The 16,648-nt window shown below is 40.6% G+C and overlaps 2 protein-coding genes across 2 annotated transcripts in view; one reads left to right on the top strand and one right to left on the bottom strand.

The window, feature by feature from the left end:
- The window catches only part of LPIN2 (lipin 2), a 42,267-nt gene extending 37,358 nt beyond the window's left edge, over positions 1-4,909 (top strand). Inside the window, exons 15-20 of the mRNA XM_074146197.1 lie at positions 53-201; positions 675-761; positions 2,376-2,528; positions 3,526-3,640; positions 4,342-4,445; positions 4,765-4,909. Coding sequence (XP_074002298.1) covers positions 53-201; positions 675-761; positions 2,376-2,528; positions 3,526-3,640; positions 4,342-4,445; positions 4,765-4,909 — 753 coding nt within the window. The remainder of the gene's footprint in view (positions 1-52; positions 202-674; positions 762-2,375; positions 2,529-3,525; positions 3,641-4,341; positions 4,446-4,764) is intronic.
- Positions 4,910-15,051: 10,142 nt separating this feature from the next.
- EMILIN2 (elastin microfibril interfacer 2) overlaps positions 15,052-16,648 on the bottom strand; it is a 35,867-nt gene continuing 34,270 nt past the window's right edge. The window contains exon 8 of the mRNA XM_074146577.1: positions 15,052-16,221. Within this exon, the coding sequence (XP_074002678.1) occupies positions 15,884-16,221 (338 nt within the window). The 3' untranslated portion in view covers positions 15,052-15,883. The remainder of the gene's footprint in view (positions 16,222-16,648) is intronic.

Here is a 16,648-nt window from a genome sequence, read left to right as displayed (position 1 = left end):
ACTTTATAATGAGGGAAACTTTTATTTTCAATTATTTTGTTTTATTCTAAAGGCAAAGTTGAAGCTCAGAGATGGCCCTAATGATGTCGTATTTAGTATTACAACCCAGTATCAAGGGACTTGCCGTTGTGAAGGAACAATATATCTTTGGAACTGGAATGATAAAATCATCATATCGGACATTGATGGAACAATAACAAAGTAAGTATCATTGAGTTTTTTTCTTTTCTTTGATTTTTTTTTTTTGTCTTGCTTTATTGATCCTGTCCTTTTCAAAATAAGATGAAGAAATTCGATTCAGGAAGACACTTAAAGAATGTTCATTAACACTTATGAAAAAAACTTGTTGCTTTGATTTTGATTTGGGCTTGCATGTACAGCAAGCTAGAAAATGTCTTTTAAAAGATTAATACAAAGTTGATAATATTTATCATGTGACTATTGCCCTTTCAGCTAGACTTCTTTAGGTTTAGCAGCCATAGGTTAACTTGGAAACTGACTTGTGCTGTACGGCCCCGCTAATTGCTCTGTCTGGAGTAGTTACTCTTTTGAAATCATTAGGACCTTCTGCAGAGATATTTCTTCCGTAAATACTCATTATAAATCGTATGTTCATTAGTGGTTATCTTTAACCAAATTTGTATACTTGGTATCAGCTATCTCTTTGCTTTTAGGTCTGACGCTTTAGGACATATCCTCCCTCAGTTTGGCAAGGACTGGACTCATCAGGGCATTGCAAAACTATATCATTCCATAAATGAGTGAGTATGTAATCTATGAAGCAATTAGGGTTTTCTGGAATTTGTGAATTAATCGGCAGGTAATTGGATTGTTGTTAATAATTACGCAGTTTAGTACAACTTGTTGGTCTAAATGTTGGGAAGTGAGCTACTTCTGTCATTCACAAACAAAACTAAATTCCTTCCCCAGATATATACTTTTACAGGAATGAAAGCCCCCACTTTCACTATTTCTCTTTCTTCTCAAATGTTTGATTCTGCATTTTAATTCTTAGTGCGTAATATTGTTGTGACTACAAGAGAACCATAGTAGCAATAGTTTTTCAAACAGTCGAGCATATGTTTTTTTCCACTAACTCAAGTTGATCACAAAGCCTATTACAAATACAGTACAGTGTAAACTCAAACCTAAATTGTTTCCTTCCAATGGATAAATATTTTGTGTTTTGATGTGTTTGCTGCGAAACTCAAGTGAGTGCTCCTTAGGATAGATTTCATGTTCTGAAACAAGCCCAATAAACAACTTGCCACTGCCACAAAAAGAAGGCTGTTGGCTTGGCTCAAGTTTTCTGTCACTTTGTTGTGCTGCTGACATAAGCCGATGCAGTTCAGTGAAATAGTAGAAAAGTAATTAATCACAACAGCAGTTTCCCCTTCCCCTCTCTGGGTGAGTCAACTGAATGTGCTCACCTTGGGACCTGAAAGAACCTGCAGAGCCAGCCTATGTGCCTTCCTCCTTGCAGCAGTGGTGACGTGTTTGCTTAGTTCAAAAGTGATGCCAGAAATAATACTTGCTACTGAGGAGGATCTTAGGATGATCAACTGTTACAACAATTCATGATCCACTTAAAATAATCAACTTTTATCTTTGTTTCTAAGTTTAGTAGTCTTTCTTTCGCCCAAAATATTTGGGGTCTTAGAATCTGTTGTTGGCCTTCACACTGTGGCTAAATTTCATCTGTGGCCCCTTGCAGTCCATCGGAGATAACTTGAACTTGGTTTTGTATTCAGTGCATCGTAGAAGAGTTGTTTTGGAATTATTTGCCAAATTGAATCAAGTCTTTGAAAATGCACATAAATGCTTAAGCCTTTTATGCATGCAGTAACTGTCTATAAGTCTGTACAACAGATGAACCTACAAAGTCTGCAGGAAAAATTTAGGGGCTTGATGAATGCTTCTTGTTATCCGTCCTTCACTCTGCGCTGCGAATTCCAACAACAACCTTAAAAAATACAAACAGCAAGAGAGGAGATCTGGCATCCAATATTGTGTGATGCAGATAATTTAAGTAATTGCTATCACTACAGCTGGGGTGAAAGAAGCTGGATAAAACCAATGTGGCGCTTATTTAAACAAAATCTAGTCTATCTAATTGTGTCACCTTAGTATTGCGATCCCTGTTCTTTTTGTACCTCCTGTTTCTCAGTTTTGAGTGAATCATGTATTTAAGCTATTATATGCCTTGCAGATTTTTTTTTTACCAGTGGAACAGTCTTTTCCTATGTGTTTGTACAGCACACTGCCACAAGTCAGTACCTAAACTGGGGCCTCTGGACATTGCTATAACCATATACTTATGTTGGCGAAGAAAGCCTTTAGCAGGAATATGAACTAAGTTGGTAATTCTTTTCTAGAAACGGCTACAAATTTCTGTACTGTTCTGCCCGTGCCATTGGGATGGCAGATATAACCAGAGGATACCTACACTGGGTGAATGACAAAGGAACGATTCTCCCCAGGGGCCCTCTCATGTTGTCCCCCAGCAGTTTGTTTTCTGCCTTTCATAGGTAAGCAGTGGGGTTTCATACATCCGTTTCTTCTCCATCTCAGAGAAAGAAGCAGATTATAAAGATTTGACATGCTAATCGTTATAGCTGTAACCAAACGTTCGCTGGGTGGTAGATTTGCTGCTGAGACTTGATGTCCCTCTAGTGATCATCTCTAAGCTATTTGTTTTGTCCGAATTTCACTTGCAGCATGCTAGTGTTTCTGGGGGCATGTTAGAAGTGGCATCAGTCACAGCAGCTCATTTTCCATTTTCTTCATTCCTCTAGTCTGTGACTGATCACTATTAGGTTCTGTTTATACTAGTACAATTTTGTCTTTTCAGGTGTAGCTGCAAGGATTGTAGTGCAGTGCTACTACACAAGACAGAGGGAAAAGAAAAAAAAGCTGGGGAATGTAGACTAAATGATACTAAGTGATCTTGCGATATTGGGAGTGCTCCATACATGGCTACTTCAAAAGCAATATGGAGTTAAGTTATGGCTCAACTCCATCGATCTTTTGAACCAGCCAGTCTGCCTGTTCTTGATGGGAAGAGCTAATAGTGGAAAAATCTTTTTGGTTTTGCTTATTTTTTAGTAAAAGCAATTTGCTCCATGGCTAGCAATGACAGCAGCTTCCATTAAGATCACTAATAGGCCTTCTGCACTCTGTCAGTGGCAGGAGTTCTAACATGCTTTTGTGTACTTGATTTGGTCTTCTGGTTCAGGTGGTCATCTACAATAAAAGCAGTTCACAAACTGTATTCAAAACTGGGAATTTCATCCCATTTACTTAACATAGGTGTAGGTTATTCACCTATTTTTTACTATGGATGTTGGAAAACAGAACATTTTATTGTCTCTTGTATTGTTTTAGAAAACTACTCACCAATGTCTATATAACTACCAATGCTAGCAACAGGAAGCAATGGGAATGTAAATATCAGATAAATGGGGAAAGGAGGATACCCTCTATCAAATCCTGATTTAGAATTTGACTGTTGAAATTTTATTCTAGGGAAGTAATAGAAAAGAAGCCTGAAAAGTTCAAAATCGAGTGTTTGAATGATATCAAGAATTTGTTTGCTCCCAGTAAACAGCCTTTCTATGCTGCTTTTGGAAACAGGCCCAATGTAAGTCTGCCCCTTTCTAATTAAAGGGTTAAAATGCATTAAATACTTGGGAAGCAAAGGAAATGGGCTTTTCTTTTTGTGTCTGTTTGAATTTGAATAAGGAAATGGGACACTGGTGCTTTTAGGGGTTTGGTCAAGAAAACCCACATGCAGATACCTTAAATAAGAGGTACAAGAACTGCTTATATAAAAAGATTATAAAGGTGTGTTAGTATTCTCAGGATTTTATTACATATGTTCCACCTTTACATATTTTTTTCAGCATTTTTGACAGCTTTATAACCTAAGGATATTATTTCAGTGTTCCTCAGCCTTCAACCCTTTTTCCTATTGTATAGTTCCTGTATTTTCTCTGTAGATCAATGCTATCATAATTGAGCTAGAGAGAGAGAGGGAGGGTATTCTAAGAGGAATATTCTCACAAGAAATGGTATTGTGTGGTATAGATTTTGTGCGTGTTTGTGGTCCCAGGCTTGGGAACAGGAATTAAGGGGTTGGGGGCAGGAGGAATGTTTTGTTATGGTGTGTGTATGGGTTTGGGTAATTTTTTGTTTTGTTTTTTGGCTGTTTAGGGGATTTATTTTTTTTTTAAGAGGCAGTTTTACTGTACCTTTTTTGGAACAGTCTTCAAGAAATTGTTTATTGTATCATGTTCAATAAGGAAATGTTCAAGCATGTGCTTTTGTTCATGCTTTTTGCAGGATGTATATGCCTACATGCAAGTGGGAGTTCCAGACTGCAGAATATTTACTGTGAATCCAAAGGGTGAACTGATCCAAGAACGGACTAAGGGAAACAAATCTTCGTAAGATCATTTTTGTTATTTCAGCTAAAGAAAGTATTTAAGAATGAGATTACAAAATAATTGCAGTTGTGACCATGATTTGATCTCCTATTACATACAACATGTGAAAATCTTATTTGCCAGAGACTTACAGATTTGCATACTTAACTGAAACTTTTCAAAAAGAAAAGTAAACTGTCAAAATAAAATTGCAATTGCTTCTGCAGTAGTAATGGCTTATTTGGCTAAAGCTTTCTGGTCTAGACTTCTAAAGCTCCATTTTGGCTACAGTTGAACAGTGACTAGACTAAATAATGGTCTTTCTTCTTTTTTAATATAGGTATTACAGACTAAGTGAGCTTGTGGAACATGTGTTCCCATTGCTTAATAAAGAACGGAATTCTGCATTTCCATGTCCAGAATTCAGCTCTTTTTGCTATTGGAGAGAGCCTCTTCCTGACCTTAACATGGATGACCTGGCCTGAAAAATACTTCTCGCTTAGAGATGGAATTTCGTATTCAGCAACTCAACTTCAGTTTAAATGTGAAGATGTCTTTCTTAACAAAGATGCTAATTTATATACTGGTACCATAAGTCTTACTAAAGAAATCACTTTAACTCCGTTGGTTTAAAACAAAGAAAATGCAAAGTTACTGTCTATTTTTTTTGTGGAGGGTTTATTTTTTTGTTTGTTTGTTTCTTTATTGCTTGTCTTTATATACCTGTTCTAAGGCACTTGAGATTGGCCTGTCATTGATGGTCATGGTACCCAAGTGTTTCAGGGCAACTAAATGCTGAAGTAAACTATGACTTTGCATTTTCATCAATACTGACCTTATTGTAAACATAGATTTTTTTTTTTTTTCGTATTAGTCTTAATAGTATATTTTCTAAAATGAAGCCAAAAAGCGTATGGAAACTGCCAAATAGAATGTCAGACCTATTAATAAGAAAAATGGTCTAATGTTCAGATGGGCAATTAGGCCATTTTTGAAAGGAGCCAAAACTTAAGACCAGTGTGCTCTTTCTTAGCTAAAGTACAGGAAATGTGTAGACGTTACTTAGCCTGACGGACTCTGAAGACATAAAAACCCTCTTTAAATGTAAATATGCCTTTTGTCACACGTACAAGACTGTGCTTGTACAACTCACACTCAAAACTAACTCTGCTTATTACTTTTTTTACACGAAATGCTTACAGTATTTCATGAGCTTGTTAAAATGAAAGTTGTCTTCAGATACTTGTATGGCTTTTGTTGTTTTCAGGCTGCACTATGTCATGTTGAATCTCCATTGAGAAAAATCTTGAACATTTCTGTAAGAGTTAGGGAGCTGGCATTTTTATTTCTGTTTTGAACACAGATGATGCATATGTGTGTGTATCCTGTGTAGGCCAGTAAAACGTATGTACAGATTATATTCAGGGAATTGTAATACTGAAAAAATTATGTATTTAATTTTTTAATTGTCTACTGCAGGTCTTTCCAGAATTCCATATTGCAGGTGTTCAGTAGCTGGAAGGAAATGCAGCTCAATAGTAAGATTCCAGGTATGAGAATGGTTAAATGCTGCAGAGCAGAATAAAACCTTTTTTTTTTTTTTTTTTTTTTTTTAAGTTTTGGGTTATTCATAAACATCATGCTGGTCATTCCTCAGGTTCAGATCAGAGCCTGCGAACAAATTGCATTCCGAGTCTAGTATTTATCAGCTGTAAAAGCAGCTAGTATTTCTCTCTCCAAAAATACTTGAGGGCAAAGGTAGTTCTGCTTTTTAGGTTGAGTTAGTGCATTTAACCTCCTTCAGACAGATCTATGGTGAGAATGTATCCTTCCACCAGCCCAGAGGGCTTAAGGACTATAGCAATTTAAACATGAATCCTGGGCTTTCTGGGTACAGTCTTTTCTGTCACTCCTTAAGCAAGTTCCTGGGGCCATTAAAGATCCTTCCAGGGGCAACATCCAGAATTTCCACCAGGCTCTAGGGTGAGCTCTGCCCCGTGCACAGCTCCCAGTGGGAGCAGGGAAATGTGAGTGATCTTTAGAAGGCATTTATATGGCTCCCTACTGCGGTGCCTGCACCAGGGATGCTCTTCTCAGGAACAGCTTGGGCCAGCCCTTCTGCTCCAGTTTACCTAGGCTGAATGTAGGAAAGGAGCTCTCTTTGTTTCACTACCTGCAAAAGAGTCCATTTAGAGGATTTTGCCTCCCCACCCCAGGAATATTTTCTTTCCTTTGTCAGACTGAGTAGTGTTAACCCACAGTGCTGAGGTAGCACCAGCTGACACTAGACAATTGGTGAACTGCTTGGGGGGATAATTTTTAGATCACTATATAAATGAAATTACTTTTTTTTCCTCCCTTATAAAACTCTAGTGTATTTCTGTGTTTATAAAACATTATAGAAAGAGTGGGGACAAGCAAAATCAACTTAGAACCTCTGTTTCAAAGCAGTAGTATGAGAGTGGGAAAGAAAACATACCCATCTGTCAGGGTGTGCCGTGCACCTAAGTGAATTGAAAGGCATCCTTGTTCTTGGACAGTGAGAACAATACTTTCCGTGACTGTTGCAGCAAATTCTTGGTCCTGTCACCAATCTGCTCAGTGTTTACATGGATTTCACAGGATTCAACTCAAAGGATATGTTGCTCTTGCTGCTTTTTTTTTTTTTTTAACTCTCAGAAGCTTACAAACATAATTCCTTTTTTTTTTTCCTTTTCTTACCTTTTATTCCAGAGATTTCATTAGAAACTGAAATTTTCATGATCACCAAGTGCTTTGAATATCAATGGGATTTGAGCTTTTAAGTCACTTAAATACTTTAAAATGAATAAATAAGAATCCAACACAATAAAGTATTTTAATTACAAGATGAAATATTCTAGCTAAAGATTCTATTTTACATAAAGGGAGTGAAGCTGCCTCTCCTAAAACAATCCTTTGTGGATGGCAAAATTCTCTTTACCATGCTTAACTTATTCCTAGTGGCCCTGGTATTACACAGGTTTGCTAAAAAAACCCCAACTATTCACTTCATGAAACCGGGATGGGTTTTCAAATAGGGCAGGTTGTTACCAAGGTCTGGCTGTATCTTTCTTGGTTGACTTTTTTACTTGGTTGATTTTTTCTCTTCACCTCCATTCATCTTTTCAGATTGTCAAAGATTAGCTGTGGAATTAAAGGAGGGGACTTGAATAAATGAGCAGTGTGAAAAAAATAGCATCAGGTATATCTCCAAATGCATATAATTTCAGCTGGTTTGAATTAGAATATGGGAGTTGTGTGGTTAGAGAGCTCTTCATTCTGCTAACCTGTCACTTTGCATTATAGGGATGTCCAAAAAGTTGCTTAGTTAAAAATGTTGCTTTTTTGCTCAGTAACAGCTACACTTTTGATATTTGTTTTTTGATAGAATGTAAAAGTGTTCTTGAGTATTTCTGATATGAGTCAGGCAGGGGTTTTGTTTTGTTTTTCTAAATCGGGCTGGTATTTCAAGCTATTCAGATTGGTTGTTAACCCTCCTTAGGGACAGACTGTGGGGGCACTGTACCTGTCATGTACCTATGTAATTTGGGCTGCTGGGCACTTTACTGACTCTAGAAAACACATCTCGTTACTATCAAACTGTGGGCTTGTGCTGCAATATTAATATGAAGTGGGGTAAATAAGAATTATGCACTAGCCTGTCCTTTGCTACCTTTGTCAAGAGAAGTGGCCTGAAACTAATGTTTGAGAACAAGTTGTGCTATACTTATTTAAAATTAGCACAAGCTGAATCATTCTTTCTGTGAAAGAGGAACTTCTAAGTGTGTGTGTCTGTAGGCACATGCACACCCCTGTTAAGACTGTGTTGTTGAAGATGCAGATCCTCTTAGCGTTGGAACCGTGTCAAAGGCTGAGTCAACGATACCTATCTGGGAATAAATATGGAACACTGCAATTCAAAACTTGTTAGTGACTTGGACATTGCCCATTTCAATAATGATTTAAGGATCAGACACTTCAGTGGTACATATTTCTTGATTTTTTTTTTTTTCCCTTTTAACTGTACCAAGCATGTTTGTACTTCAAAAGGTTGGGCTCTCATCCCTAAGAGTATACAATTGCATGTGCAATCTTGGATCACGTATCCTTGGCTTCCTGTCATCAGTCTGCTCCTTTTAAAGCTTTTTTTTTTTCAACTGGAAAAGTTTTAACACTTCTGTCAACTCCATTATGGAACTTCTGAAGGAAACTCTGAATCCACTTATGGTAAAGACAAGAGAGATGAGATTTCATGTTAATATTTCATACAAGTCTTCTAGAAAATGCTGTCAAATGAATGAGAGTTGTTTAAATGACTGTAACGTAAATTCATAATGAAACATCAAAAATACATAGTGAATCTGTGATGCCTTTAAAGTGTCACTTTTGCCTGAAGAAGTTTTACTTTCCAAAGTTAAATTCTGCTGAATAGAATGGAATTGTTTTGGATATTTTTTACAGTGTTAATTACTTCCAGATGAATGTTAAAGTGTTGGTTTATTTTGAGGGTGGGAAAACTCTCTTCAATCATTTATTTCATTTTTATGTTAAAGATGTGGAATACTTGATTGTTAAGCAACTCAATCACTAATAAGGTAGTGTGTTTAAAATTGTCAAATCTGTGATCATACCAATACAGTGGTTTTTGTTAAGACTGGACTATCTTGGGTACAGTAACCCACACTTCAGTGCAATGTTTATTGATGTTCAGAACAATGTTATCACAATAAACAAACTTAAACTAAAATTTTTCTTCACTTCGTACTTGGGAATTCCATTCTGGAATTGCTAATTTAGTAATTGTGGGCTTATTTAAACTGTATTTGTATTTTACATAGAATTCAAGTTGTTCTCCTAAGGACTATGATACATTTGCTTTCTCTCACACTGGGTTTACTTCTTTCAGAGTATTTGTACAACTGATAAATAATTGCTGTCATCAAACTTGTGTTGTGTGGCAGTACCCATATTGGGCTGTAACTATAACGAAAAGCAAACGTGCAGTAGTAATACAGAATATCAGGTATCAGATGCACAACTTGGCAATGCACGAGCTGCCTTGAAGAAAATCTTGCAGCGGCATAGTTTGAGCTCTCTTGTGAATCTGCCCTAATTTGGAGTTTTATCCTAATTCCATCCAAGTTTACTTTTTCCTTTCAAGGCAAAGAATATTGTCTTCCACAACAGCTGTTAAATTGCTTGAGGCAATTACTGTGACACCATCGTGGAAAAGGGGCCTCAAGCTTCCAGTAGAAACTTACTCTTCCTAGTCTCTTGCTGGTTTTGGTCAATGCAACTAACCAGCAGCTGCCTGCCTTAGGAGATCCAGCCGTTTCAGTCACAGGTAACAGTACGACAGATCTGTGTGAAAGCGTGAACGATGTTCTGCCTCTTGATCCTCCTGCAGCGTGTCACTTGTGGTGCTGCCACCAGCAGCCACTCGCTGTCCTCGTGCCCAGAGGCTGCTCGAGCGTTACCATCTGCTGCCGCAGCAGCAGACCCTCCGCTGCTGTTGGGTTCCCCCTGGGGTCCTGCTCACACGCTGCTCCCTTCTCTTCCCACCGAGGGCACCTCACAGCCCACTCTCTTCACTGCCCGTCTTCACACCCAGGTCTCGGTGCTTGTTTGTCGTGTGCAGTGTGTCGCTGCCAGTGCAAGCAGTACAAGGGTGGTGCATCCAGCACAGCGTCATCCGCCCGTCAATAGAGGTGATTATCCCACTGTATTCAGCATTGGTGTGGCCTCACCTTGAGTGTTGTGTGCGGTTCTGGGCTCCACCATTTAAGAGGGATGTGAAGGTCCTTGAATGCGTCCAGAGGAGGGCAGCAAAGCTGGTGAAAGGGCTGGAAGGAATGTCCCATTAGGAGCAGGTAAGGACTTTGGGCTTGTCTGGTTTGGAGAAAAGGAGGCTGAGGGGTGACCTCATTGCTTTCTACAGCTTTCTGAGGAGGGGACGGGGAGAGGGAGGTGCTGACCTCTTCTCTCTGGGATACGGTGATAGGATGTGTGGGAATGGTTCAAAGCTGCTCTGGGGAGGGTTAGACTGGACATTAGGAAGCATTTGAGCGTGTGGTCAAACAGTGGAACAGGCTTCCTGGAGAGGTGGTTAATGCCCCAAGTCAATCAGCGTTCAAGAGGTGTTTGGGCAATGCCGTTAAGCTTTTGGCACCCTTTAGCTTTTGGGCAGCCCTGAGGTGGTCAGACAGTTGGACTCAAAGATCGTTGTAGGTACCTCCCAACTGAAATACTCTACTCTTGGTCTATTCCGTTTGCCAAGAATCAGGGCACTGAATGAGCAACTAAGATGGATAAGAACTTTTGGCAGAACTTCTGTGTACCACAAAGCCTATGGAACAGAGCTTGACACTGAATAAACACTTAAAATACCCACGTAAGCTCGACTGAGAAGCCAGAAACTGCAGTTTTAGAGGTGGGGGAAGAGAGAGCAAACAATTTTGGCTTACAGTGCTGCTGTGTTCACTGGAAAGCAAAGGGCATCAAGACATCACACAACAGGTAGGCTTTATTTGGACATATCTGCAGTTGTTTTCCATCACACAGTTTTCTTCATGTTCCTGGATATTGCTCTTTCGCTCTAGACATGAATATATGTATACACACGCACACATAAAGCATACTCTCAAATATGCTGTTCTTTGCTGAAAAATTAATGTGGGGGGTTTTTTTGTGGTTTTTTTTTTTTTTTACAATCAAGATAGCAAAATGGATAAATGCCAAAACCTGCTTCTGTAGTAACATGTTACAAGATGTTCTTTGAAGTCTCCCATGCACAAAGAATTGGCAGAGCTGTTCCTCTGCGTCTTGTCTCAAGTCTGCAGGGTACGTTGCAGGAGGGTTGGTGCTGGCTCGAGTGCGAGTCTGTCTTGTGATGACAGGACACAGCCCCCGGGTGATCCCGGTAAGGTGACACATTGAACTCTGTGCCATTATTATCTGGGAGCAACCAGCAGCCAAAGCCTGCCTGCTGACCGGGTCTCAGCAGAGCGTACATTCCTCCCGGCTCCACGCTGAGACTGGAAATGCATTCATAGCTTCGGTGAAATAGATCCATATCCGCTACTGGGCCATAACGCAAGGACTTACTTATTCAGCAGATAAAACTCTCACTTCTGAATGCACAGTGTATCCTCAGGAAACAATTCAGTCCCAACTGGAATCTCCTCGTTGCAGTTAGGGAGCCCTTCACCTTGCATTCCCAGTGCATTTTAAAGCTGCATTGGGAGGTGATGGGTATTTTGTTTCAAGTTGCTTTCCTATGCTTTCTACTTGCAGCTCGCTCTATTTCCTCGACTATTTGTAATTTTTCTTGACTGGCTGGTTGGCGTCACCAGGCCGATGAGAGTCCCTCAGCAGAACCGCACAAAATTGCTGCAAGTAACCTGGCGTACATTGAAAGGATACAGGGTGGAATGCCACCGAAAATCCTCGCTGCTTTGAGTGGTCACTATAGAAATGTCTCCACTGTCTCTGAAGCTTTAATAGGAAAATAAAATAATGAGGTAGGTTTTTTTACACGCTTTGTGGTGAAAACTGGCATTCCTGCTTTGCTCCAAGCTTTCCTGGGGATACAACTGATTTATATCGTTGCCTTTCCCCATCTTTGCTGTAGGATAGACTTCCCGTGTCTGGCCAGAGCAGAGTCTCTGGCTGTTGACGAGCCAGCCTGTCTGCAGATGTTCTGCTGCCAATAACCTGGCCACGGGAACGTACCTGTCTCACGTGTGGTGCTGCCCTGGGGACTCTGCTGGTGTTGGTATTTGGACAGTCCCTGAGAAACCAACCACCCTGCCTTGTGCCTGGCCAAGGGGCTCTATACACACCTCTATACAGCTTCACCTGGTACGGCTTGGTTTTCCTCCTGTTTTGCTCTGAAATGGGAGCGCCTGGCACAACAGATACTGTTTTGCCTAAGAATCTGGCAATCCTCATACCCTGCACTATAAAGCCACATACAAAGTAGCACTGTGATTTATGAAACAGGCGGCAACACCTGCCTTACAGCTCCCACCTACAGGATTTTTTTTTTTTTTTTTAAGGCTTTCTTGGTTCACAGATGCTTCCTATTTGAGCTTGTGGATGCTCTGGATGGGGTAGTCAAATCATGACACCACAGTGTGAAATGCTCCTTTCGGTGCAGGTATTTCCTCGTTCTGTTGCTGATTCTCAAGAAAGATATAAATGCTCGGTTGGTGGCTTCAGGGTATTCTGGAGCAGGGATCTTGCTCCTTCCTGTGAGACTGGGCTGTTCTGTAAGAGCAAAGCCTCAGCAGGCCCATGACCATGTCTGTGCTTCAGTCTCTTCCAGCTACTGCTTTAGTGAACGTTTTAGCCAAGCAGATGCTGGAGCAGAGACTGGAGCTCGGGTTCCCCCTCTCCCTTTGCTATGTAGGGGCTACAGCATTGTGGTCTTCCCAGCTGGGTGAATGCTCCACTTTGTAAGCTCCAGGAAAATAACCTCATCAGGAGGAACCAAGCCACCTACCCTGATTACAGTAATTACCAAGGAAGTAGAAATTAAAGGTCAAGTCTCCTTCAACAAAGGCAGGAATCTAAGACAGAGGTTCCTTGTCAAATGTCATAGCTTTAACCTCTGCACTGCTAAAGATGGTGGATGGGAAACTACCCCTACAAGCTCTAAAAGGTGTCCTTAAAATACATCACTGAGGTTGGGCCCTCCTGTGACATAGTTCAGGGAATGCTTTCTACCTGTGTACAGATACCAGTTATGCTGCATTTGGATGAGACCTCATGTCTCGGCAGCAGCAGATCCTGAGTACAAGGAGAAACTTTCTGGTAGAAGATGGCCCTGTCCCATTAGCAGAACCAGGCTTGTGAAGATGCGTGGGTTGGATTTAAAATCTACCGGAGTGGTTAGGTTAAGAATTAGATGATACAACTTTTGCAACTCTAGCACTGAACTTGCACTGCTGATTCTTAAAAATGTCTCACTTGGAGGGGAAAAAGAAAAAAGAAAAAAAAAAAAAAGGTGGTGTTTGCCAGCTAGGTCTCCCTAAGCACTCAGCTCATTTTGTTTGTTTCCATGAGTCATTTTTAGAACAGGCAACAATAATCTAACAATACTTGAGTCACACGTAGTCTGGAGCCAACTTCTTAGAGAACACAGCTTTCTTGAGGAGACTGAAAAATATCCTAAAAGGAAAAGTTCCTCTCCAGCTTTCATACAGAATGAGAAATTATGTTTAAATAAAAAAAAAAAGTGGTTGATGTAACTGGCTTTTGAAAACACAGAAAACAATCTTTCCTGTCTGTGCCTTCAATTTTGAGACCTAGAAAGGCATGGGACAGAAAGGGGCTGTTGATTTAGGACAAAGGAAAACCAAGCCCCCCTTTCCGTGAACAAGCACGGGGTTGCTCGCTGCACGCTAACGCCTCGCGCTCCAGCACAGGTCCAGACAAACGTGCAGGAAATCAGACGGGGGTGGCTCCTTTACCAAGCTGTGAAGGGCAAGTTGGCTGTTCATCTTTGGCTACTGACTAGTAGTTTCTTACAGAAACAGCCTTCCTTCCTGCTACAAAATCCATTCAGTCCTGGCTTCTGCTTATCAGTAACACCCTCATTGCTGAAAATCAGGTGCCAAGGGATCTTCCTAAACCAGGTACTTAAGACTTAAGTCTTAAGACTCCACTCGCAATTTCCTTCCTGTGCTCACAACTCGGCGCGATCCCCGCTGCCCGGGGACTGACTCAGAGCTCCTCTGTGGAGAGAGAGCTCGTTCCATCTGCTTTTCTCAGAAGCAGCTCAACTTCCAGGATGTGACAGTTTGTTGTGGGAAGGCCCCATCTCATCGCCTGGAAACAGGGTTATTAGGGGAGTATCTATTCCAAAACTAAGCAACAAAGGCGTAAGTCTTCATCTGACCTCCTCAGATGGGAAGGGCTTCAGCTAAACCTTGCTGTGCTGCCCAGAGCACAGGGAGTTCTTCCTTCACCTAAAGGAATTGTTTGTTCCGAGGCTATAAACAGCTGTTCGGGCTTTGTAAGAAGGGAAATCTACTACACAAACTGCTGTGATAAATACAACTCTATGTAGCGTGAATAGACTATTAAAAAAGATCAGTTTATATAAGAATCTATAGGCGACAGCTGGATAGTCCTGCTCTCAGTAAAGCACAGCTGGATTTTTTTTCAGCCATGAAAGAGATGAAAATGCCAACTCGAAAGAGCCAAACATCATTTTTGCTACCTCTACTGAGAAGAAGCTAGTATAAAAAGAGAAATTAAATACTGTTGACCCAAATGTGTTTATCTGTTTCAGCTAAGAAAGTTGTTTCATCCATATAAGCAGATGCTGAATATTAGAACAAACCTCACTGAAGAGCACGGACACAGGAGGCTGTTACAACGAAGACGTAGCGCAGACAGCTGGGTTATGCAGTTGACAGTATTGGCTAATAAGACTATCTTCCTATATCAACGACTTTTCCTCTGATTTCTTTTCTACAATGCAACAAAGACAAAACTTCCATTTTAATGCAAATACTGTAGGAGTGCCAGAAACAAACTTTGTAAAATTTTCTTTAAACTTCAAAATGACCATTTTTTCTAGCTAGGCACAGATGATTTAGATTTTTCTGACCTGTTTTATTCATTTCAAGCACCAAGCTTTCATCTCAAGAGCATCATGCGTAATGGATCATCTTTTTTTACTGCATGAATTGAAAATAACTGTAATAATAATAAAAATTCTTTCAGCAGTAGCAACTGCACCTTACACTCGTGTCTGCCCGGTGGGAAGCTGAGGGAAGGTAAGTTTGTCCCATCACAGCTGCTTCCATTTGACTGGAATGAGTCGCTCATCTCTTAGCACTGTGTTTGGCCCTTAAAGTAAAAAAGAAAACTGATGCAGATAAGTATCGTTTGGCTTTCCACCACCATGGTTAGCAATTGCTTTGAACAAATTGTTTATGCAAATGCACTTGACCCAACATATTATTAAATAACACAAGGACTAAGAGGTGATAACCACATCCAATGCAACCTCACTTTCTCACCCCTGCTTTACTGAAAACATGAAAATAGCTGACCACAACTGTAAACTTCAGCAAAGATGTAAACTTTGATACACTGGGGACGATGGGATAAACTAGGGAGAAGACTGCAAAGGCAATTTAATAAGGAATAGCGAGAGCACAGTGGAAAAGTATCTATTGAGAACATATTTGTTGTTTAAGATTTGTTCTGCTTGAATTTGGGAAGGAGTTAATTTAGCTACAGAAACATCTCCTTTGTAGCTACCTCTGGAACTAGAGGTACAAGGGGACAAGGAAAAGGTCTCGGTATAGACTATAAACCCATCACTGAAATCAAATATATAAACTGAATATATTAAAGCTTTGAATTTTATTACACTTAATTTCTTCTGAATATCTTACCCTTCTCTCCTGTTCAAGGTAAACCTAAACATGAGAAATGGAAGGATAAAGGAGAACTCCACTAAATGTGGAGTACATTTCATCAGAGTCTGTGTAGGCCAGTTTGCCTCCTGTTACGACGACGTTTACTTCATCTCCTGCTTTGAGATGAAGAACAAGGTGGAACGTCCCAGGACCACCACAGGTCCGTTTCCCCGAGTAGGGTTTGTGATACTCCAGCAGTTCCCTTCTGTACCCAGCTGTGTGGAGCTGAGCCACGCTCGCGTTGGAGACGGACAGCACCGCTTCTACATACTCATCCCTCTCTGGGGCCAGCACAGCGGTGATCAGGTACCGCCCTTCATATGGAGATGTGAAAATGCCTGCAGAAGACAGACTGAGCTTTTCAGAGTTACTCCAAATAGAGAGACATGATTGCTCTAAGCACGATGACAAACATACAGTGACATGTGTTACCCATTGCTATGTACAGATAACTGCGACAAGGTCAGTCTGGGCAGGTGACCAGCTGACAGCAGCCATGAAGGCTGTTAGAGCCCACCAGTCCTTCCACCTACATAAACAGGTCCTGTCTACATTTAGAAACCTCCTGACCTAAGCAGATGCCATGACTCAGAGCCGGGTGAAGAGGTGAGAGGCACCCACATGCTGGGCAAGTCCCCAGTAGGTTAAGGCATGCTGAACACCCTCAAGTGACAAAGAGGGGAGATTTAGATTAGACATTAGGAAGAAATTCTTTACTGTGAGGGTGGTGAGACACTGCAACAAGTTGCCCAGAGAAGTTGTGGA

This window comes from Numenius arquata, chromosome 4 (genome assembly GCF_964106895.1).
Source record: "Numenius arquata chromosome 4, bNumArq3.hap1.1, whole genome shotgun sequence".
In the NCBI taxonomy this organism is placed as follows: Eukaryota; Metazoa; Chordata; class Aves; order Charadriiformes; family Scolopacidae; genus Numenius; species Numenius arquata.
The sequence above is the reverse complement of the archived record's forward strand: the minus strand, read 5'-3'. Positions and strand labels throughout refer to the sequence as shown.